General features: G+C 32.6%; 1 protein-coding gene across 3 annotated transcripts in view; it reads left to right on the forward strand.

The window, feature by feature from the left end:
* Positions 1–24,460, forward strand: part of LOC113394071 (kinesin-like protein Klp10A) — a 51,670-nt gene that overhangs the window by 10,458 nt on the left and 16,752 nt on the right. For 2 of the 3 annotated variants that reach the window (XM_026631265.2, XM_026631266.2), the window contains exons 2-3: positions 14,135–14,325; positions 18,749–18,785. In XM_026631265.2, coding sequence (XP_026487050.1) covers positions 14,135–14,325; positions 18,749–18,785 — 228 coding nt within the window. Of the gene's footprint in view, positions 1–14,134; positions 14,326–16,218; positions 16,354–18,748; positions 18,786–24,460 lie in introns of those variants that run through there. The other variant, XM_026631268.2, reaches the window with a different exon arrangement.

Below are 24,460 nucleotides of genomic sequence, written 5' to 3' on the forward strand. Positions count from 1 at the left end.
ATAGTTCATAATCTATCTCAATAAATGGCCTATCTGATATAAATAGTTTTTTTAAATCGAACTGATAGACCTTGATATTGGTGCGTTTAAATAAACAGAAAATATATTAGTTTATATAGTATAATATATTAGTTTTATGTACTAGTAAACTACTATATAAAACTAATATAAAAAAATGCCGTATAGGCCTAAAGTTATATTCACAGTGAAAAGGTCTAATGTTTTTGAAATTCCTCAGTAGAATTTGTAACACGTTTTCGTAGTTTACTTTTCCGAGTGTACGTTAGTTTAGCGGAAATAAAATTCAAACTTAACGAATGCAGTATCTTCCGTCACAAATTCTGTGTTTATCTGCTAAGAAGTCTTGACTTGAGAGCTAAATATCTGCAAAATATTTTTAAAATGTCTTTAATATTATGCAACAATTTCCTATGTATTTAAATGTAACCTCTGTTTTGTTTATCTATAAACAGTCGCGCTATATATTCCGTAATCTAATAAAATATTATAAGATTATTGCAGTTTCGTTTTGATTGATTTTCTGAAATAACTACAGTATATTTAATGCAATTGAAATGGTCATTTATCTAAGAAATTTTCAAGTGGCTCGCTAACAAAGATTGATATCAGTTCATCGACACAAATCGTTGCTTCAATTGTGCAGTTTGTGATGCCAATTATCGCATTCAATCTGTCATTCTATACCGTAGCTTGTGAATCACTTCATACGTCTCGTTAACTCTTGTGTGCTTCTTCGCAGGGATCTAATTTTTAATGATTACCGTATTCATTCGTTCACGTTATGTGAAAATTCAACTTATTTAAGTTTTTATAACATTTTTTTTAATAACTTTGCACGTCTAGGATCGTTTTAATTCGCCTATTGCTAATTTTGTTTAAAGTAATAAACACAAAGATCAAAATGTTTAATAGATATAAATAGTTATAACTTATATAATACAAACTAGATTGCCACTGGAGGGTGTTGCAAGGCTTGCGGTCGTAGGAGGGTCGTGGGCGGCGCGGTTCCGTCTACTGATGTCATCGTCGCCCTCTCGGACCGAGGCCTCAGCTTGTCTTAAAATAAGCTTTGAGCACTGACAAGAGGCGACTGCTTCCCATTAACTTGAATTCTTTATAAGATTTTTCTTATCTGATCGGATTTCTCGATAACATTAATCTAGAACTATAATTTAATAATAGCTGATAAATTATATTAAAATACTAGAGCAGAACATATTTTTGTGTACCTTTATACGTTTACTATACTACCATTTTATTTGTTGCTTCTTCTATTAATCATTACCTATCAATTGTCGAACCGATTTAATTCTTCCCAAAACCTAGTTAGGATAAGTCGTTGTCGTCGTCGTGTTATATTTTAAGGTTTCAGGTCTGAATACTAAAAAGGCTGTTTCTATTTCATTTTATGTTAATACTAGTTTTCGTACTTTTATATTAACTTAAAATATAATATTCGTGACTGGTGATTTGATTATTATGTATAGGAAACGACGTCGCGCGGTTTGAAATTGAGTTGAATTTATTTCGTGCGGTCTCGTGAAATAAATCGCGGAAGCGAATAAAAGAAATTCTTTGACATGCGCCCTAAATCTGGCGCTGCAGTTTTACGATTCTGTTGCAAATTGCGGAAATTCTACTTCCAAAAAGTTAATTTAAATAATACGTTCTTATATTGTATAATATGTATATATATATCGAAACAAAAAAGGCAAAATGGTAAAAAATCGAAGCATAACATTCTAATTTTAGATGAGTTTGTTAATCCAAATTTTATTATTTATTATTAATAATGATAATTTTAACTATCAATATTATTGTTGTTGAATTCTGTGATGATTATCGATTTGGATTTGTTTTTTTTTTATAAATGAGAGTGTATATAATATCTATATCTGTATCTCAAATGTTGCAAAAGAGTAATTACTGAGTTTCTTGCCGGTTCTTCTCGGTAGAATCCTACATTCCGAACCGGTTGTATCTTTACTTTTTATATAATTCTATAATTGACGATTTAAAAGTACTTGAATAAAGTATATTTTGATATTGATATCCTCCGCCTGTGTTTATTTTACCACGAATTAAGAGAATGCGCGGTTTCCGGTTAATGAGTAGGTATTTATTTTATTTTATTTGAAATATAAATATAAACTCCTTTTGTATCAATTTATGCGTATGTTCTTCAAAATTAATTTGAAGTACAATTCATTGTTATTAAATGATTTCGAAGAATTTTCATTATTAATATACTCTAAAAGCATTGACAGTTATAATGTAAAGAAAAACATACAACTAAATCCTTTTTGGTATGGCCTCGGTAATATTTTCGTAACAATAGCGTCACGTTTGAATATATTAAGTGATTTCGTTTAGTTTATAAACATTTATGATTTACTTTATGAGTTGGCCAATAGTGATAGTTGCTAAATTTTAAATTAATGTTAGATTAGTACTTTGTGCAATTTAATATGAAAGTAAACAAACAGAAGTAACTTGTGTTTCTTAATGATGACGACATACATAAAACACGTATATTAGTGTTGAATCATACTAATAATGTAACGGAGTTTATTTTATCTGTATTCGCACAAACGCTACTCATCATATTGACAAGGAAAAAAGCGATATTCATTTTGTATTTTTCATTGTTGCTATTTTAGGTTTCTATGTGACACAGTTTAGAATAGTAATACATAGATAAAGCATTAGGCTGTAATGTTAATTTGAATTAGTTCCAAGGAGAGGAGTCCTCATCCTAGCAGTGGGACATTGACAGGCTCTAACCGTACTCTTACATTAATATGAAAACTAAACAGTTTTATATTACTTATCCTATTAAATACATGTATTTTTCTTAAAGTGACTCTGTCAATATAATTCATTTAAAAAAAAAACTGAAGATATTCTAGAAGTTCTTCAAAGAGTCCAAAGGTACGAAATTAAATGTTAAAAATCTCTGCCAAAAGAATCCTCAACGCGCAAAACTTTAAAAAAGAGATATTTTTAAATTCTCTGTATCTAACTAACCATGGTCCGAAACTTTACTGTTAAAAGTCGTTTAACTTGCAAGAATATTCGCATACGGAATTAGAGATCGTGTAGAAATAAAGAAAACTACAATTCGCTTTTAATTCTTGTAGTAAAGGATGCATGCTCTAGTTGGAAGAACCGGTATTTTAATTCAAGCATTCAAAGATTAAGTTGAGCCATAAATGTATTCTATCTTACCATCAATCTACTAATGACTGACTGACCTTGTAACGCGATCTTAGTTGGATTTTCAAGTAATGCAATAATTTAGCTATGTTAAACTTAACTTGCATCGGTACGGCCTAGTTACATCAGCGATTATAAAACGGCTTCGCTGGCTTAACCAAGTTGACCCAAATGTATGTGTTTGTTTTTCTTTAATATTTATCACTTTTTTTTTAAGAAAACTTTTTCGCAAATTAGGCTTCCGAATTAAAAAAAAAAATCTTAAAAAAAGGTGAAGTGCGATTCGTCACATAAATGATAATATCATTACTAATGACAGTACATATAAATTTCCATATCAAAAAGTCGATAAAAGTAATTTTAGTAAGTATAAAATTACTTAGTATTATTTATGTCTTAAACACATTCTAAATAAAGAACTTACGACATTAATCTTTGTCCATATTTTTAAATCAATCGCAATAATAAATGCAATTGAATCAGGAAACTCGTTTATAATGTTATGTGTTTGTAAAGCTGCTATTAATCCATTAAATCCGTCTGTGCGTTATATTGAATATGCACTTTAATACTTCAGACGCTTTAAATTAGTAATATTTAGCAAACAATAATCGCGAAGTCGATTCAATGATTTTGCAAGTCGAGTGTGTATTTTGTGTGCGCGGGCGCACGGTCTAGCCGAATGGCACTAAATCCATGACTCACTACTTGCAACGGGCTGTTACGCATATCGATTATTATAATATTAAATGATGTGATACTTTTTCTTTCTATTCATATAACGATCGAGTTTATAAAAATTAAAATATTATTATATATATTAGTAGTCCTTATAATGTCAGAGACGATAGCTACTGCGCTGTATGACAACGCTAATTGAAAATAAAAGTACTAGCATTTCCAAACGTACATTTTTTAAATGAATATTACGAAATAAAATAGAATGTTAGAAATGACGACGGGGTCTTGCTCGATTTCGGCTACGGCAGCCTCCTCAAGAACAGAAAACTACACAGTGCACTCTTTATTGCCTCGTTCTATAATCCGATGTGTCGGCAAATCCGACACGACCGTTGCTTAATATATACAAAAAGATTTCACATAGATCAAGTCGAATCGGAAAATGAAAAATGTAACATAAAATTATTCACACTGGAACAAGGAAACTGCTGTGAATTGAGGACTTTTGTAGTTGTTGGAAACGAACTTAGTATCGATTGAAGAAGAACTCGACAAACTTATGCAACTATTGCAAATAACTGCGGAAATCCCCGATGAGCTACGAAGGGGATGGATTATACTTTCTATGGCTTTATCTCTTGTTGTTGAATTTACGATGAATTGCTAAGTAGATTTATAGATGTTAACAAAACATTTGAGAACGTTATGTGTTAATTTAATAAAGTAAGTAATATTTAGCACAAACACACCGTAAAACGTATTATATTTTTATTATTGTTTTTATTATTTTTTAATATTTATTATTTAATTTTATATAAATAAACAACTACTTATAATCGCGGTTCAATGAAGTAGATTAAACAAATGTTTACCTTTGTTTTTGATATTAAGTGAGACGTTGATAAAAATCTGGTAGAACCATCAATTCGCTTAAATTGGTAAAAAAATAAATACAGAAAATGTATTCTATCAAAATCATATAAATTACGCAGACACAAACATACCCTCGAGTATCACGATTCACGACCAAAATGTTCTGCCAATAAGGCTATAATTTTTGATCCGCAGTTTTAAATGCATTTTTAAAATATTTTCTTTTGACAAATTGCCTTGTAAGAGGTGTTTAATATATGTATTTAAGATGAAAAGCATTTAGAATCGCTGTGATTTGAATCTCGATGAAACGATAATACGACACGTCATAGACAAAAATAAAAATAATTATTTAACTATTAAGTTTAACTTCACTGTTGGTACTACACACACACACTTTTTTTTATGTCTCATTGGTAGTTGGAATGGCCAATGGACCACCTGACGATAAAGATCACCACTGCCCACTAACATTATTATTTTAAGAAATATTAATCATTCTCCATATCACCGAATCGCCACTAACTTTGGAAACTAAGATTTCCCTTGTGCCTATACTCACTGGCTCACTCACCCTACATATCGGACACACCCTTCACACAACATTGCTAAGTATTGCTTTTTGGATAGAATAGAGATGTAGAATATATGGGGAGTGGAACAACCCACGCTCAGGCAGTAATAGGCACTCAGACGGGGTTGCACAAAGTTAGGACTCTGTGCAACGCCCGTGGTAGGCCACGAATTATATGATTTCTCTCTATCTGTTATCATAGACTCGACATTCGGAATCATCAAACAGCATTAACTATTCACGCCTCACGTAACATTTATAGGTAAAGTCGATAGTACTTATTTTAATTCACTGCATTTACTTGCTAACAATAACATCGACAAAATTTGCAGGAAGTATGAAACGTGAACAAACGATTTGAACTCGTTATCTCAGCCGTCTGTGAAGTGAGTGAAATTTAGCAATCATGTTGAGCGTTTTGTTAGGTAAACCCTTATTAGGTACTAAACTATTACCAGGAAAGTTGCATATTGCCCAGCCATTTCACGAGTTTGACCCCTGACTCTCACCAAGATAGTTAGATAGAAATGTTTCTCAATGTAGTCCAGGCTACTTTTTTTCTTCTAGAAATTTTTAATGTCCGTTACTTTACGTAAACATTATATACCACAAGGTTTATAATTATTGTAGATCGTATTAATTTACCGATAAAAATGTCACGTCAGCTTTATTTATTTACTATCAGATATGTCAGAAGATTAAATAATGTACTGTATATAATACTAGCGACTCGCCCCGGCTTCGCACGGGTGCAATGCTGATACTAAATTTTAAATCTGTAATATCTTCGTAAATATTCATTTAAATTACATGCTGTAAAGGGCCATATTGATCTTTATTAAATGTATAATGTATTTATGGTACTTAATTGGATAAGAATTTTAAAGATTTTTTTCTTTTCTAAAAAAGGGCTTTTTCGCATAAGCGAACATGCCGCCCTGGTTGAGAATTCTTAGGAGGATACAAAAATAATATATATTAAACTTAAAACTATCTTAATTAATCACAGGTCTATGAATTAATTTAGACAACATTTTTGCGAGATTTGACGTTGGATCTGCCAGAATGACATTGCATTGTCCAACAGATTTTATATCTAAATTAAGTGTAGTTCTAACTGATTCGTTCTGAGCAGATTCCATCAATACGTTCAAGTGTAATCATCAGGTACATTACAAGTTGTGCAGTTCGGAGATGTTGTTTTCCGCGTCAGAAATGCAAACTTATTGCATGGGATGTGCCCAGACCGAAGCCGCAGAATTAATTTAGTTTCATTAAAATTGATGTTACTGTTCTCAATCCAAGCATATCTGCATGGAGAAGATATTTTTAAGGTGTACAATACTGTAGTACATTATTTCGATCTATCTCGTAGGGTACAGCCAGCGTAAGCTCAAAAAAAATTTTATTTGCGACATAACTTGAGAAACCTCTAAAATTATCAGTGTTTATTTACTATATTGTGTATATATTATACAAATAAACCTTCCTCTTGAATCTATATATCTATTAATAAAACCGCATCAAAATCGGTTATGTAGTTTTAAAGATCTAAGCATACATAGGGACAGACAGCGTTAAGTGACTTTGTTTTATACTATGTAATGGTGATATGCTCTAGCGGTATCCCTGGCTATACTATTAATACTTCGTTTATATTCGTTGTCATTTTTATGTCCTAAAATTTTATTGGTCTGTAAAGCGGTTCCGGGAAACATGAAATAAAATAGTTCTTATTTATAAGATATTCTTGATTTATTTATGGATTATATTTATTTGCAGAGATTCTTATTTGGCTCCTCTTATACTATTTGTAATTTTCTGATGTCATTCTAATTAAAGATAAAATCAATTTTTTTGATTAACAAATAAACTAATTCTTGACCATAAGTTAAATATAAGTACTACGATGTGAGTACTTTAAGTGCGTGCTTTCAAAGTCATGCAGTTCACTTACATGGATACTGATATGGGATAAAGAAATGTAGGAAAGACTGGCTGAATGTAAAAGTGGTATATTTTGTGTGTGCAAAGCATTCTTCATTTGGAAATAATTGAGTCTCGTTAGAAGGCAAAGAGGAGACTTTTGCTTTATCACAACTGTTTTGATTAAACAACAATTTACCTGCTATAACTATTTACCTATTAAACTTAAACTGATAAAAAAATTAAAATAATTTGTTATCGTTGGTGACAATTGCAGTTGCAAAAAGGTGCTCTCCTACTGAAAATGTTGACCACAAGACAGTAACATTATTACGCAAAAAATTGTGATAATGAAGCGTCTTTTAAATTGGACGTATTACACTTACTTCTCGATTGTCAAACATATTTTATCGTTTCGGAAAGAAATACTTCAAAGCTGAGATAATAATAAATCGTCGCATCGTAATAATGAGTTTCGTTTCTTGATACCTTCCTCGCTGCACTCGGTCGTGGGAAACAACGCTGTCGGTTTAAATTTCTTTTCAACTTTTACTAGGGTCTATATCTTTAGACTTGGATTCGTGACGATAGCAGAATTATAATTAATTATTAGTTATAGAAACCTTACACACTTAAATCAAAAAATCAGATTGTGATGGTGCCTGGCAATAAAATGCAAATAACAATTTATAACAACAACAGCTTAACTTAAGAATTAACAATTTAATTTAAACAATTACTAAAAATAATGGCACGGACAGCACATCTGTGGAGACATCATAATAACAAAAGTACCTTACTCAGTATATAAAGCCTAAACTTTATGATAAACAAACTAGATACTAAACATAAATAGTACTAAGTTCGTCGTGTTAATTTTTTTTTATTAAAGTTATATACATTTTATTTGATGCTTATATTTCATGTAGTTCATTTCACATAGTATACAATTATGGAAACTATTTGTCATTGAATCTCGTCACTCATGCGTTGACCGTAAGTCGTAATACATCAGGAACAAGCAACGTATTATAATTAGCTCAAAGCAATGCGTTAACGGGTCAATGACGCGCTCTTGCGATCGTACAAAATTTAAACAGGCTACCATCGCACTTTGATCTTTGAAATGAAATACTACTTTTCGCGAGCAAAGCATGTTATGAGTCAATTTAGGCCGGTTTCCTCACATTAGTGGATAAGTAGCAGTCTGGGTTTTTTATTTTGTATTAAATAATAATGTTTTACGCACTATTTTCTTTTATTTACGTAAGTAGAGGTTTTCAGAGATTCCATGGGATTGAACTTGAATTTATATATATCCTGTACCTAAGTTACTGCTCATATTTCATTAAGATGTGTTCAATAGTTGCTTCGTGAGGAAGTAACAATCAGAGAGCATTACTTTCGCTTTTTTAATATTAGTCAAGATACAATAGAGAAAGTTAGGTATTTAAAATACATGCAGGTCACCTATAAAAAGGCTCGATTTAATCATGATGCGCTTTTTTTTTTATTATCTCGGTATCAACGATAACGTATCAGTTCGTATTTTTGCGACTGAGAATAACGCAAATCGACACGATTTTCTTATCTCAATGAATTTATGCTAATTAGTATCAATGTTTTCAATTGTATTTTATTTTTCTACTCGAATATAATTTTTTCTTAGTATTTTTCCATTCTCATAAAGTGTAATGAGCTTAGTAAGAGATTTTAAAATTATAATGAAGTTATTTTTGTTTTATCTTTTGATCGTCCTATCATCAAATATTGACGTTTTGAGACTTTTATTCGGAGAAAAAAACCTTTGTATAGTTTAAATTATTTCACTAGGAATTTCTGGAAATCAATTTCCATTTCTTACATTGTACCTAAAAACAAGGCCAGTTGACGCATGTTGCAGTTTCTACACTTGTTTGATTATATTTAAACGACTGGCTTTCTTTATACTATTTCCTTTAATAAACATAAATATATTTATAAACAGCGTTTTATATAAAATTTGTGCTAGTAAAACGTATCCGTTTTTCCTGTACAATTATCCCAGCTAGATGTGTTATTGGAAGTGATTTAAGTATTGTTTGACGTGTATTATTTTCTATAGAGCTATACTCGTTCCCAGTACACTTTCTAGTCGTGATCAACTGACAGTGTAATTGAAAACTGCGGTTAGGTATAAAGAGAATGATATTGTTTTATTACAAATATGAAATACGCCATGCTACTATGTCATTTCGTAAATTGTATTAATATTTATTTCCTTGTAAGAATTGTACTAGTAATTGTTTTGTCTGCGTATAAATTTTATGTTAGTATTTCGTAATCTGTTTTTATTACTTTACCAAACTAAAGCTAAAGCAAAACTGTTGTTTGAATAGTTATTAATTAACCTTATGTTAATTACCTTATTATTATTTAACCTTATGTTAAGCTACGGTAATAGTTTAAGTTTGTAATATAAAACCTATTATTCATGAAACATCATATAACAAATGGTTAGTAAACCTTTCTAATGACGGAAAACAAAATGCCTAGACTTAATCGAAATGAGACGCGTCGAACTGGTAGACGGCATGTGTCTTTATCTGTAGTCACAAAGTCAAAGAACTTCACAAACGTAAATATCCTACTCTCATCCATTACTTTTAGCGCTGGAGCAAGCGTAATTCCGTCAGTAATAAGATGATTTATGTTGCGTCTGTTACTGGAGAATGGTTTTTATGTAACAAGATATCAATTCTTATTTTAACCATATATGAGTGGCAATCTGGTTCCCGAAAGGTTTTATGTGCCAAGAACGAACTTATCTTGCATATTATTTCGGTGCGATCATGAAGTGTCATGTTTTGAATGATTAAATTTCGTATTTCTTATCAGTGCATTTTACGATCTTAACGACTTATATCTATGATAATAATATAAATATATAAACGTGTATTCAATTAAATTCACAAAGGCCATTAAGAAAAGTGGCATAACATTTTATTATATGTTTTTTCTACTAATGTTTGGACTTAGAAATATCTTAAACATTTTTTTCTTACTTCAGCTTCACACTTTGAGCATTGTCGTTATCGTCTTTGTTTTATTTCACTTCAGCGTTCGTTCCACTTTCGCTCTTCGGCAGCGAAACCAAGTTGCCGTGGTGATCGAAGTGTGTTCGATAAGTTGCGTTCAGTTTGCCAAATCGCCTCATAAATTGTTTTGATAGACTGGCTATCTTAACATCTATGACGATATATTCGCAAAGAAAGTTTCATATGATTAGAATGTCAGTTTATGATGTTTTTTGTGCGTCGAGTTCGGTATGGTTCTGAGGTGGTCTCATTTCATATACTTTGATATGGGTCTTTTTCTTCAAATAAACATATTGTTTAATAAGACCTTCTTTAGATAAGCACATCAGTTTGTGTTGCGTAGCAAGCGATAATGAAATGACTCGTTCATTGACAAGACAGTTTTTGTCACTGAGTCATTGATTGTAATGCTATTTGAGGCATGCCAGACTGAAAGAGTGGCTCTAACTGTAACAATTCTAATTCGATTTCAATTAGAATCGAAATTATTGGATGATTTAAATGACGTTTTCGTTTTTAAAATTTATTTTTGTTTGTTGTTTGTGTCTTGAAAATATACTAGTGTAACCATATTACGTCCTCTTTTTTCCTTAGAATCGAAAGATCGGGTATTTATAGTTGGTTGTTCGTATTAGATGCATATACCATGTCCATCAGAGGAGTATACCTTACGAACAATCGGGAATCGTTTACTAACGGGCCTCGAATACAACATAAATGTATTCCTTATGTTTGTATTCGTGTATGTATATTATTGTTTATTGACACAGTGACACGATTAGTTGTCGGGGTTTCCAGGAATTTGGAATCATCATAGCAATCAAGCAAATTACGGTGACTCGTGTTTTCCTTCAAACCTTTTGTTGTTTGGATTGTATTGTTGAAAATAAAACGCATAGTCGTAGTTGCGTATTTGTCCGGAAAAATCGTTTAAATATGCTCACATGACATGAAAGTTTGAATTTATTTTTTACTAGTTTTATCTTAGTTAGGGGGGGGGGGTGTACCAGGGATATTACTATACATTCTTGAGTAAAAATTGTATAGGAATGAAACAAACATTTGAAATTGTATCAAGTAAAATTATTTATCTGTGTGTCCAACAAATTATCATCGATGACTTTCTACACGCAAGAATACTGAGATATAGTTAATCGTGTGAATATTAAAATGTTAGTTGAATTTATATGATATTTTGAACTCTAATCGATCAATCACTTTTTGACCGAAGGACAAACGAAGATATATATATCTATATATATATTATATAATATATATATTATTGCGTTTACCTCTACATAGTATAAAAAAAGTCTCTTCCCGCCGTCTGTGCGCTTTGTATGTTTTAAACTACGCAGCGGTTTTGATCAATAAATAAAGTGATTCAAGAGGAAGGTTTATATATTTTACATGAATATTATAAAATCAAAATATCACTTCACAGAATCACACAAAAGTTGAATCTTCATGTTACAGTGTTGAATTTATTGTACCAGTGGTTCGTAAAGTAGATTCTATCGAGATCTGGCAAAAAACTGAGTATGGTAGAGAAATCGAGAATTTCAACTTTCCTAGCCGGAAAGAACATGATTTTTTCTTTTTATGTTTGTTTTTTCAATGTAAAGGTTGTGTATGTATATTATAAATCCTTATTGTCCCATGTGAAGCCGTAGTATTCGCTATTAATTTTAATAAAATAAGAATTTAAGCTCAAACTTTGTTCTTACATAAAATTTTGTGTCGGGATCAGTTATTGTAGTATAGGTACATCAGTCTATTTTCCTCTGTTTGTTTAAAGAACGTCTCTTCTCAGCCAGTTTGTTTACGTCTCATAATAGATTTCCTTTGTGGATAAAGTCAGGCTCCTCACGCGTTATCTGAACGGCAGGTTGTCGGAGGTCAGTGACCTTGTCCCGCTTTGAGATAATTATACCCGCGCTTGCTGATGTTCAAAGTTTTACGTTTCAGACATATCTGATTGAAACTTTCTTTACTTTAATGACCAGTTTCGGTTGACCTTTGACGTTTTGATACATGTTACTTTGTGTTGTTCTATGTAGTAAATTATATTTTTGTTTGTTTAATTAAATTTTATATCTTTATCTTGAAAATAGCTTGTAATAAAATAATTTATACCACCTCTTAAGTACCTGCCGTTGCGCTTACCTTAGTATGTACCAAGTAAAAGCTAATAACAGTATGATCGATATTTCGCACGCTTGTATATAAAATAATGTAAGATCTAATCCATTCCAAGCGGATTTGTTCGTTATGCAATACGTTACGTCACTTTCGCTAAGATGCGTTGCATGCATCTTATGCACAGTAATTAATCTAGTGATGTAGGTCAACTGCACTGATTGTAGTTTCAGTATGTTGTCAGATTTTCATAGAAACTTTATTTAAAATATATTTGTCATGTCTTGTCGTTTTTTTTAGCTCTACTATATCTATGGTTTGCTCTTGCAGTTTTTTGGTAAACAGAATGGCTAGTAACAAATTTGTAAGAGCTTGATTTCTATGGCTAATTTTTAGTCTTATTTTTAAGGCATTGGTTGGCGGACGAGCTAATGGACCACCTGATGGTAAGTGGTCACCACCGCCCATAGACAAATGCGTTGTAAGAAATATTAAGCATTCCTTACATCACCCATGCACCCTTCTAACCGGAATACAACAATATAGAGTACTGTTATTTGGCGGTAGAATATCTGATGAGTGGGTGGTACCTACCCAGGCGGGCTTGCACAAAGCCCTACCACCATGTAAGTAAGTAGTCTTTGAACCTTTTAGTACTGAGCATTGTGCATAATACTTAAGGGTTAGTAGAGGTGATACATTTTTTGTTAAGAGTACCTATATAAGTAAACGATGTCTGAAAGAGAAAAGTTTGCATTATACTGGAAATCGCCCCCATATCCATTCAAATCCCCGCTTGAAAGTTAATGCGTCTAGTCTCCCCTCGGTCCCAATAGGTCCATGAAATGAACAGATGTTGCTCTATGTTAAAGTTTTTGTTTCAATCGATTGAATTCTATTTTAACTAATTATATTTGTCACGTTCTGTCTATTTTAACAATAATTAAAAATAAGGCTGTTAAGTATACGAATGCGTAGTATTTTGGTTACTTCTGGTTACTCCTGGTTAGATTACTTCTAGATTCGTAACATAAATTGATTTTGACTATTAATAATTTGTAAAAAAAAAATTATTAATGTTACGAAGTTTCTGGTTAGTCATTTTATTCTAAGTCACCAGTTTCTGGTTAGTGATAAGTACTTGCACAAGATACAAGTAGGCTCTTACGATTGCTATATTGCATTTTGAATTCTCATTAAAACTACCAACTTTAATTGTCTATTATAACGAGAAGAACTGTTACATATTCATGTAAGTGAGTAGTTGCTCTGTCATACATATTTTAGTAGGTACATATGTACGAACTAATATTTCAGAAGATATCCAAATTTTTAAATAGTTTTATTGTAAGTGTTGTAACCGGAGTGGTGTGTTTGTATTTTGTGTTTCTTAATATGCGACAATATTTGTATCCATTAGTATGACATATGACGTATGGCAATATTACGAAAGTCTTTTCCATAAATTACAATCAAAATTTTTTTGGTTTTCTATTCAGAAACATACAATTGTACGTATTTTAATGACTGATTTATTTATATTTACAAATGTCCTTTACCGTAGAGACAATAAAAAGATTTTATACAAAATTAATGATACTAAAAATGTTATGGTCTTATGTTACAGGACGGATTCACTCAGCGATAGTTTCCGGGGTAAACTTGGAAACGCGGTCAGTGACAGTAGAATGGTACGAGCGTGGGGAGACCAAGGGCAAGGAGGTGGAGATCGACGCTATCCTAGCACTCAACCCAGAGCTTGCGGGTCAGCGCAATCACACACCTCATCTTCAGCCCATGCCCAACAAGCTGGCGAGGGTATGTACAGCCAATTATGAAATCCAATATTCTTGCGCTCATGCAAGCAGTAGGCTTAATGGTTACTTACACAGCGATTAGACTTGAGCTTGTACGAACATTGTTTATTCTTTAAATTAAATATTTGAAAAAACAAAAAGTCTGAAAAAAAAATTGCCAAAAGAGAATCTTAAAATTCTACGTACATTTGATATTTTGTCATTGTTACTTAAATTAATGTACTGATATTATTACTAGCGAATATATATTATGAAGAAATACAGACGTTACGAGTTTTAAAATTTACAAAACATATTAATAGAACGTATCCTTATAATTAGGGTAAGTTATGATGGCATTATAGTTTTAATCAATATAAATGTTGGTTGTCTGGAGATAAAAGAAAGACACGTGGCATTGTATCGGTTACATTTTGCGATATAAGCAAGTAGATACTGGTCATTGAGACTGCACTAGCAAAGGGAAGTATAATGGAAGCATTTCTGCATTTTACGCCACAAATGTAGCTCGATAACTCATGTTAGTACGCAATAGTTTGGTACATTCTGTAAATACCAATCGTCCTTATAGAACCACGAGAGAGGAAGGATTGTTTACATCTATGCTGGTTATATATTTATATCCGTATAACGTTCGTCGTGCCGACCAGTGACTAATCTATTTCAATCAGGTCAATGGACACATCACTCTCGCCGCTGTTGGCGAGACAATTTGCCAATTCACTTGCGGAAGCTATGCTCGGTCTACTAACATATTAGACGTTAACGTTTAACGACGATACTTTCATTGTGATTATTTTTTTTGAATTTATATTGAATTTACAATAAAAATTTACGTTAAAACTCCTTTAAGATTTAGTTCTCTTCAGTGGTTCAATTGATTAGTGTTTAAAATTCAAAGTATTTATTTCAAATCACACACGGAACAGCTAAATTTAATGTAGTTCACTTAGCTACAGTATCTGAAATAAACTGACTACATTTCCATTTACAAATATGATAGACTGACTACACGAATGCAATTCTTGAATAAGTCACTGAGCTGATTATACGTTTTGATTTTGCGAGTGAATTGAGCGGAAACATTATATCGATTAGCTGAGCTTTTGTACGGTACCACGCCGCGATCACCCTCATTGTTTGGGTCGTGAAGCACGTTGCTAATCGACGCTACAGTTGGAAAGGCAAATCCGCGAAAGCCGAATGTGCTATCAACCCATGGCGTTCATGCTATCTATCAGTATCTCAGATAACTTCAACATGACAACTGCAGTATATCACACAAAAAAACCTTAGTTCGTGAAAGGTGATGAATGTCAAGCAATTATAGTGAAAGCATCACCGGACAAAAGGCATTTTAGTGTCACTGCTATCCAGCAAAAAATGTAGAAATGTTTCCATACATCATCAGTTGGCAGGTGATCATTTGCAATATGCACGTAGTTACCATAGCTTAACGAGTATTTATTTTTAAAATGGCACAGTTACAAAGGAAACACTTGTTCGCGCACGCCGCTCATCATATCACTACTTGCAAATACCGTTACGTATCTCACCTAGAAATCATGCCACAGTTAAATATAATAGTTAATATATACATTTTTGTCGGAAACCTGTCGATATAGGTCAGAATCGATAGATAACAGTGTTGCGTGCTCGGTGGACTGCGTTCGATCTGACGATGATTAATTTTCCGACGACCTTCTAACTTGTATCGTCGACGCATGCCGGACACTAGCCAACATCGATTTTTCATACTTGCCCGTTACAATACAGTTTCACTATTCACTTCAACTGACCATTAGGAGGTTGTGATATTATTCATCTCTCGATAAATGGAATCGGAAACGGAGGACCGTTCAGTAAGTTGCAATGTGTATTGTCCATCATTGGCACATGATTGTTTGTCATGGCTGCGAAGGAACCATCGGGCTCGTCGTCCGATGATGGCGGTTTCCTGCGTGAGGGCGCGGAGAACGAGGGCGCCGGCGACTCGGGCCACACGCTGCCCGTGCGCAACTCACGATCGGTATTTCTCTCGCACTTAAAATCATTCGCACTTTGGATACCGCATGGAGCAGACGCATCGCCCGTCACTCGGACACTTTTGATTACGTTGCTCACGATCTTTGATTTGCACACGACCAGCTTTTTGTGATATTTTTTTTTCCATTTGGTTGTGTTTTTGTTACGCTTGTGCATAAACAAAATAGTTATACAATCCAAATTTATTATTTCATGGTAACCAAACCGCAACCAATAATTTTGTTGCGTAGTTTTGTATAAAAATCTAGTGTTTAATTTGACTAGCTGTAATTTAATGTAAACAAGTTTATTTGGAAAGGCATTCGTGTCAACAATGATATCATCAAATATTGATGATTCATCGTCCCACGCTCGTCTTTATACGTGATAATGTTTACAATTATATTTAATCCTTATAGGATAATTTAAAATATCAATTAAGTTTTATTTCATACGCACTTTAATTTGTTTTTGCTAAATATTTCTAAAATTATGTAATTGCACAGTTAAAACAAATAATCAACAGTCAACACTTCAACACGTGAAATACATTGAAAATTTCAGTATAATATGCTATAATAATTATTATTCATATAAACACTATTTTGCATAAAACATTGGTAAAATTAAAGTGTTGACAAAAAGGAGTGTGTCAGGGAAAGACCATTTAAAACTGGCTATGATAATGAAGTAGGAACCTCGCTTCACGTTTCAGTGTTATGTTACTGATCCTTAATGTCTTTGTTATAAGGGTAAAATTAAATAAGCAAAGCAAAAGCTATACACATTACATGAATCATCGGTTTATTTAGTGTCGGCTATTCAACTTCAGCTTAAAAGACTAGCAAGAAGGTAGACCGCTTCCGTTCCGTGTTTGCTTTGAGAATAATGTCACGATTATACTTTTTAAATTAAATGACACACTGTGGGCACAGGACACTGACTTGGTGGTTACATATGTATATATATGTTAGAATATCAGCCATTCAAATGTGTAATTTTAGGCACGTTTTTATTTTATTTTATGGTTTATGGACGGGCAAATGGGTTACCTGACGATAAGTGGGTTGCCACTGCTCACACCCGTAGACATTGGCGCTGTAAGAAATATAAACATTCCTTATATCGCCAATGCGGCACCAACCTTGGGAGCTAAGTCCACCTTCATATGTCTCTTGTGTTGTATTGCTGTTTGGCGGTAGAATATCTTATTAGGCGGTACTTACCCAGACTTGAACATAGCCCGCCCTACCACCAAGGAAATATTAAAGCTTTTCTATTTATTATCGCCAACTTAATATAACAGATGGTGGCTTCGTAATCTTTTGTTTTGATCATTGAAACAACGGGCTCCTATTAATAAAGAAGGGAACAGCTACAAATTGTTTAATTGTTTAGTATTGTTGAACACTTGACTTGTCTCTTATTAAAAGAATATTGGTAATTTTTGAGCAATATCTTAAACAAAAAGTTTTTGTACTGAAGAGACCTGGCAATTATAAAACATGGAGTACTACCATACATTTCTGGTCTGTAATTAGTTACTGGATACTGGATTGCTACATTACTGTTGAATTGCCGTTAAACTTGAATGCTGAGGGAGTTTTTTGTTTCCTCCACGATCATAATTAAGGAGACTTATTTCGTCGTAGAATGTCGCCTACTATAGCGAACGTAAATTGCTTGGAATACATTCGCAATTTTGGTAATCGCAAGAACTCGACAGTCTTCATACGTATCGATAAATATGTTTTTCTTCTGACGGTACATGTTTTAACGAATTCTCAAGAGAGGTAAATATTGGTCGAATAGTTTTTTTTTTTTAACAAAACACTTAAATCAAAAATGAAAAGGTAAAACTACTTTTTTCACAAAAGAAACGTAGTGTAATCATATATATAAGTTTAGTGGTCTAGATTAAATATAACTTTTGTTATGATTGAGTTGGTTTTTTTAATTAAAAATTAAAAAATTATAGGAACAGGATTCTTAGAAATTTTGGCCAAAAAATCTTTAATTAATTAGAGCTTTCCCATAGACAGTTCCGACTAGATGCAGTTTTTACTTGTCGAAATTTAGCTGACAGTTAGATTTGAATACCGTTTAAGTATATAAATAAGCCCGCATGCAAGAAATGCTTTTAGGATTTTTGTTTTTTTTTTTCATATGCGGGTAAAGAAATTATTGTACAGTTTCAGTATCTAGTAAATTTATATTTACAAATGCTAAATGATAGTAGCGTTATGTAAAATATTATTTCTTTTATTTTCGGTAAAGGCTACTTTTTATTTTGTAAATAATTTTATTTCAATTCCTCAGCTTGAGCTATTACTTTGCTCATATTTTAATTTGTCTTTCGCAATTTTAATGTATTTCTAATATACATATTTCTGTTTTAGGATATGACACGGCAATCTATCCCAGTTGCAACCAAAGGTAAGTTTGGAATTTTATATATCATTTACAAATAATCTTTGCGTTGTATTTGTAAAAATGCTGAAGTATACGTCTGATGTCAGTGACTCATTGTAACTTTTAGACATTAATGAAATTTCCACAGCACGATTGGAAAATGTTCTTCACTATTAATTCGAAGATGAAATTTAAAAATTTCCATAAAAACAAACTTCAAAAATGTCATAACTCTATTTATATAGTAGACGAGAAAAGAAACTCCAGCTTTTTAAGGTCTGCTTTGAAGTAAGTGGTCATGTTTTTATAGGAACAAAAGCGAAAAGTTCAGTAGTTTGAGTTTTTGGCTGGTATCACACCAACATTGTTCGTACGGATCACTTGCGATGCCAATCACCCGGAAAAGTATTTAATAACATGAGACTACTGAAGTATCAAAATGTCATGAAAGTCTTATGGCCTATGTTTTATTTCGGACACAATTTGGTTTAATCTTTAATATATTAGAGCTTTTCTTTCTTCTTAATGTTATGATTGTGTCTTTGCCGACGTACTGTCCCAGCCGTGTCGGTTTTATATTTATGTTATGTTATTTTCTGTCACAATCTACTTTTGCATTGCAAATTGATTACAAAAAGTATGCATTGAACTCTACGACGTCTTCCTCATTGAGTCTTTGTTGAGAAGTTTGCCTTAGTGGTATTAGTCTTCGTGGGATTCTGGATTCCTCATCTTATCAGTATGGTATTCGGTCAGTTCATCCATAACCGGGTTATCTCTATTATGGATCGCCATTTTTAGATTGTAATTCAGAATACATTTTGTGTCAGCGTCAATAAAAATAAACTGAGTGAACTTCAAGTCTGAGATATTTTAATGGCATTCAATACAAAGGGGATTGATTCGTTATTTTTTTAGTTTTGTGTAAGATAAGTGATATATATGTATATGTATATGATAACAAAACATTGCGTTTAGAGGAAATAAAAACAACGACGCAGGTTTAAAACAGTAACTAACATCGAATGCAACCGTCCAAGTTAGCCATACATGTATGCTTTTTTAAACTTGTTTATCGTTGAATCCTAGCACGTGTTATATATAGCCGATGACAGACAAAGAAACGAGCCAGTGAGCTCATCAAACTCCTAACGGTCCCAAAATTTATTTTGAATGACGATCGGACGCTTATAAGGTGCTTTGTTCGTCTGTTTGATTTTATTTTTAAACGTCATGACGTGTTTTATAAAGTCTACTTTCTTTGTCAGCAGTTTCAGACTTGACCTAGTCCACTTCATATTCTGAGTAAGCTATCGTATTTTTAATTCAAGTCCCATCAGCTGGAAGTGTGTAACACATTGTAACCGGATAGCTTTTAGTGTTTTTCGTTTAACAAATTTCTGGCTTCCGATGTTTGTTTAGCCATCGTGTCACGGTCGCGAGTAAGTCTTTTCTTTAGCTTATATATATAATGTGAACACGTTCAAATTTGTATAAAGATTTATATTCTCAACAATTTCAAAGTTACGTGCTGAATCAATGGGAGATTTGGACTTTAAACTATTCCTTCGAGAATACTGTTCCTTGAATTCTTATCTTTATTTGTTATGTTAAAACACGATACAAGTTATCGATTGTTTAAATTCTCATCATGCAATATTTTCAGCCATGCAGGGCCAATACGAACCCTTGTCATGCTATTTCATTCATTTCATTTACATTGAACAGAGAAATACGCAGACAAACCTCTATTGTAACTCATAATTCGCGTAAGATACAGTCTGGAGGTCAATGGTCGCTATTTATTTGTTCGATAAGCTTTTAAATAAGCGAACAAGTGGCCAGTGACCATACAAGTTGTAACGTGTAAAATTGTTATCGATGTAAGGATAACGTAATATTTATGCAAGAGTTATTAATTTAATATTTTCTTTTCTTCAAATTTGTTTTGTATATATTTGAAAAATGTTTAGTAATTAGTAATTAGCTTAAAATAAAGCGGATCACCTAAATCTACAGATATTTCTCGTGGGAAATAGAATGAAGTACCTAAATGTGACATCATTTGACAAATAAGTATGGAGTCGACTTATTGATGAAAGGATATTCAGCAAAATGACGAGTTACTTTCATTCATACGTATATACATATCTAATACGTATATACAGTAAAGATGCCCAATTATTAATGATTATTCGGCTAATTACTAATGGTTATATCACTGTCAGACAGAAAGTAAATTGTAAGTTTAAAGAAATTAAATATTTGAGGAATGTATAAGCTAAAATTAATAAGATTTAATTATTCAAATAAAGAACTCTTTTGACACTGGAAAGGTTACATTTTTCCTTGATAATGGTTAAAAACTGGTGAATATCAAATAGTGACCATAAAGTTTGATGTTTAACTACAACATTAGTTTGATGACTGATTTATTGCATGACCGCAGGGTTGGGCTCATAAAAATAATCTGTTTTAGTAAGATTAGTTAGAAATTTACTAAAAGCACGTAAATCTGTTGGTGTTACGTCTGATCTATCTATGATAGTGACAGATTGTGACCGAGGAAATAGACCCGGCACCTGTGCTTGCACATTGCACCACATGAGCTCTATAATATATCCTACGTAGCTGACATCTCTATAAAATTGGCCGCCCTGATTAGCCAGGAGTAATACATATTAATAGGTAACCTTTATAAATTGAATTTCTATTGATAACACACCTATATTTTACTTGGTGATAGGGCTTTGTGCAAGCCCGTCTGGGTAGGTACCACCCACTCATCAGATATTATACCGCCGAACTGCAGTTCTCAGTATTGTTGTGTTCCGGTTTGAAGGGTGAGTCAGTGTAACTACAGGCACAAGGGACATAACATCTTAGTTCTCAAGGCGCATTGGCGATGTAAGGAATGATTAATATTTCTTATAGTGCCATTTGATCGTCCGCCAACCGATAACATAAAAAAAAAATAGTTATTCTCGATTTACGGCCAAATTTTTGATAAGCATTTATTACTTATACAACAACATCACCAAAATATTAAACACTAACCGTTTTTAATTTAAAGTTGATAGTCTCTCAAATTAGCCTCTATTATCTATTTTCTGTAGATGTCGTTAAACTAAATGGTATTTATTGTCATGTTGTGAAGGCATAATCGTAAATGTTCTGCAGGCGATTTTCAAATGAATACTAATGTATACTTGAAAGATTGCTCACGTAATGATTTCAGATCTACAGCAATAGTAATGATTGCATCTCAAAATGTACAATTAGAGGATCCGATTTGTTATCACCAATGTTAATCGATTCGTTAATCGATATCCACAGTGGTTGCAAACATGACCATTGTTTGAATCGTTGCCGTAATAATTAGAAAACATTTAATCGATTTAAAGTATGATAATTTATAAAAATAAGGAAGTAATTCTAATACATTCTACTCGTCGATGTTCAGGTGGGGACAATGATCCGACAACCGTGTCACCTGTATCACGCTAATGGGACATAATAATATACTTTATTCATAATTGTTCGTTCAAAACGTGCTCATAAACGGTTTCGTATGTGTGTCATAAGCTCATTACAATCATAATTTTATGTTCCATATATGATTGAAACACGATCGTCCTTTAATTGTTACTAGTTACCGCCCGCGGTTTCGCCTTCGTGTACGGTTCCTTTTCTAAATTTCTAATGAATTGGGAGCAAAATTTCATAATGATCGGCTGAGTAGTTAGACGTGAAAGCGTAACAAATAAACAAACTCACTTTCATTTACAATATTGGTTCGGATATATGTAGGTTGGAGTTAAATCCAGTAAAAGTTCCACTGCTGTTTTTCAGTCAAGAGGAGGGTTTTGAAGCAAAGCTATTGCTCATTATCCTCTTGACGTGCAGAATATGTCACGATTTTATTTAGCAGCAAAATTTCAAAATGCTCAGAGACTCCTGTCCAAAACTCGCGATCTTCGGTTGAGGTCAACTGGCCTTATATTGCTCTTCTTTATATTATGTCATTGTTAAAGTAATTTCACACTTTTGTCATGGCGTTTGACCATTGCGTACCGGGTCGTCGATATTACGCGTTCTTCTAACATCGTATCGCGTTACGTAATATTAATTTGGCAACGGTTGTTTGTCCCCGTTCTTTGCTCCACATTGCGTGCTCATTGCTTCTGCTCATCTAATACTGCGCGACAGATTAATTACTATATCGTCGTACGTCTTGAATTATGTCTTGGTTTCCAGACGGCAAAACGTTGTAATTAGTTTTTAATTGAATATAACGAACGCAATGTAAACTATGACAATTATCTATATCTATGCTAATGTTATAAATGCGAGAGTAACTCTGTGTGTTATCTCTTCACGTTTAAACCTCACGCTGAACCGATTAAGATGAAATTTGGCATGGAGATAATTCGGGAGAAGGACAAAGGCTACATAGGCTTTTTTCAATTCACCCCTCGAGTCGATGAAATGGTGGGTGACGGTTTGTGTGCTATATTTATGAATGAATTATAAATTTCGCGAGAGTAATATGCTAGTATGAGCATGAATTATTCTAGGTAATATAATTGTCTTGTCATATAAAAATTGATATTAAATCTGGACGTCGTTTATCAATGTATTAACTTGGGATTACATTATTTTTCCATTAATAAAGCATATATATTGGTGCAATATAAAAGAGGCAATAAAAATAAACATAAAACATTTCCCATATATCGCCGTGGGCGTAAGAAATTTCCTTGCCAATAAATATTTTCTCGAATACTTTCTCTGTTCGTTATATCTAACGAAGTAGTCAACATTATTTTATACAGATTATATTATCCGTTTCGACTACACCTTATACTTTTATTTTTTGGATTGGGTTTGTGAAAATGTATATTTTTATGCTTATCCTGTATACATGCATTCCTAAACCAATACGTTTTCCTTCGAAATAAACGCTCTATGAAGACTTTTATTCTATCCGTGCAAAGCCGGATAGGATGGCTAGTATTTTAAACAAAATACACAGTTTCCTCTTTAATTTTTTTTGCATCGTTTCAACGTCCGCTCTCCGTATCCTGTCGGGGTCACGGTCGTGGATCATAAAATGCAATCTTGACATTGTATCGCTGTCAAGGCCACTAATACGTATGGAATTATAACAATTTTAGTTCATAGCTATGAGCCCTGAGTCAGAAAATATATGAAAAAGATAGTGACTACGGTTTATGTGTTCTCCGTTTTTCGTCGTTTAAAAATATATTCTCTACAATAATCTTATTTATTGAAATTGAGGATCTGTTGTTCTGAACATATGTAAATAAATATGGATGTCGATGTTTTGTTAAAAGTACAGATATAGTTTGGGTATAATTTAAAGACGAAAACACATGCATGCTCTGTCTTAGTTTACGCCAAGTTGGCAAAAACCATCCAACCAAGTCCTTTAAGTTTTTCTAATATGTTCGTACTATAACTGTAAAAATAAAAAAAAAAACGTTTGGATAGTTTATTTTGATTTAGTGTTACTACCGTTTGACGAAGTTTTACTAAAATACAGAGATTATTAAATTAAAGCGACTCATTTAGAATACCTTAAGTCACTCAAAAATGATAAAAATTTTAATTACTTTGTCGTAAGGTACATGTACACCTTAAACAAAGTTTATGTTTTTAATATGATGCTATAATAT

This window comes from Vanessa tameamea, chromosome 2 (assembly GCF_037043105.1).
Source record: "Vanessa tameamea isolate UH-Manoa-2023 chromosome 2, ilVanTame1 primary haplotype, whole genome shotgun sequence".
NCBI classification, from domain to species: Eukaryota; Metazoa; Arthropoda; class Insecta; order Lepidoptera; family Nymphalidae; genus Vanessa; species Vanessa tameamea.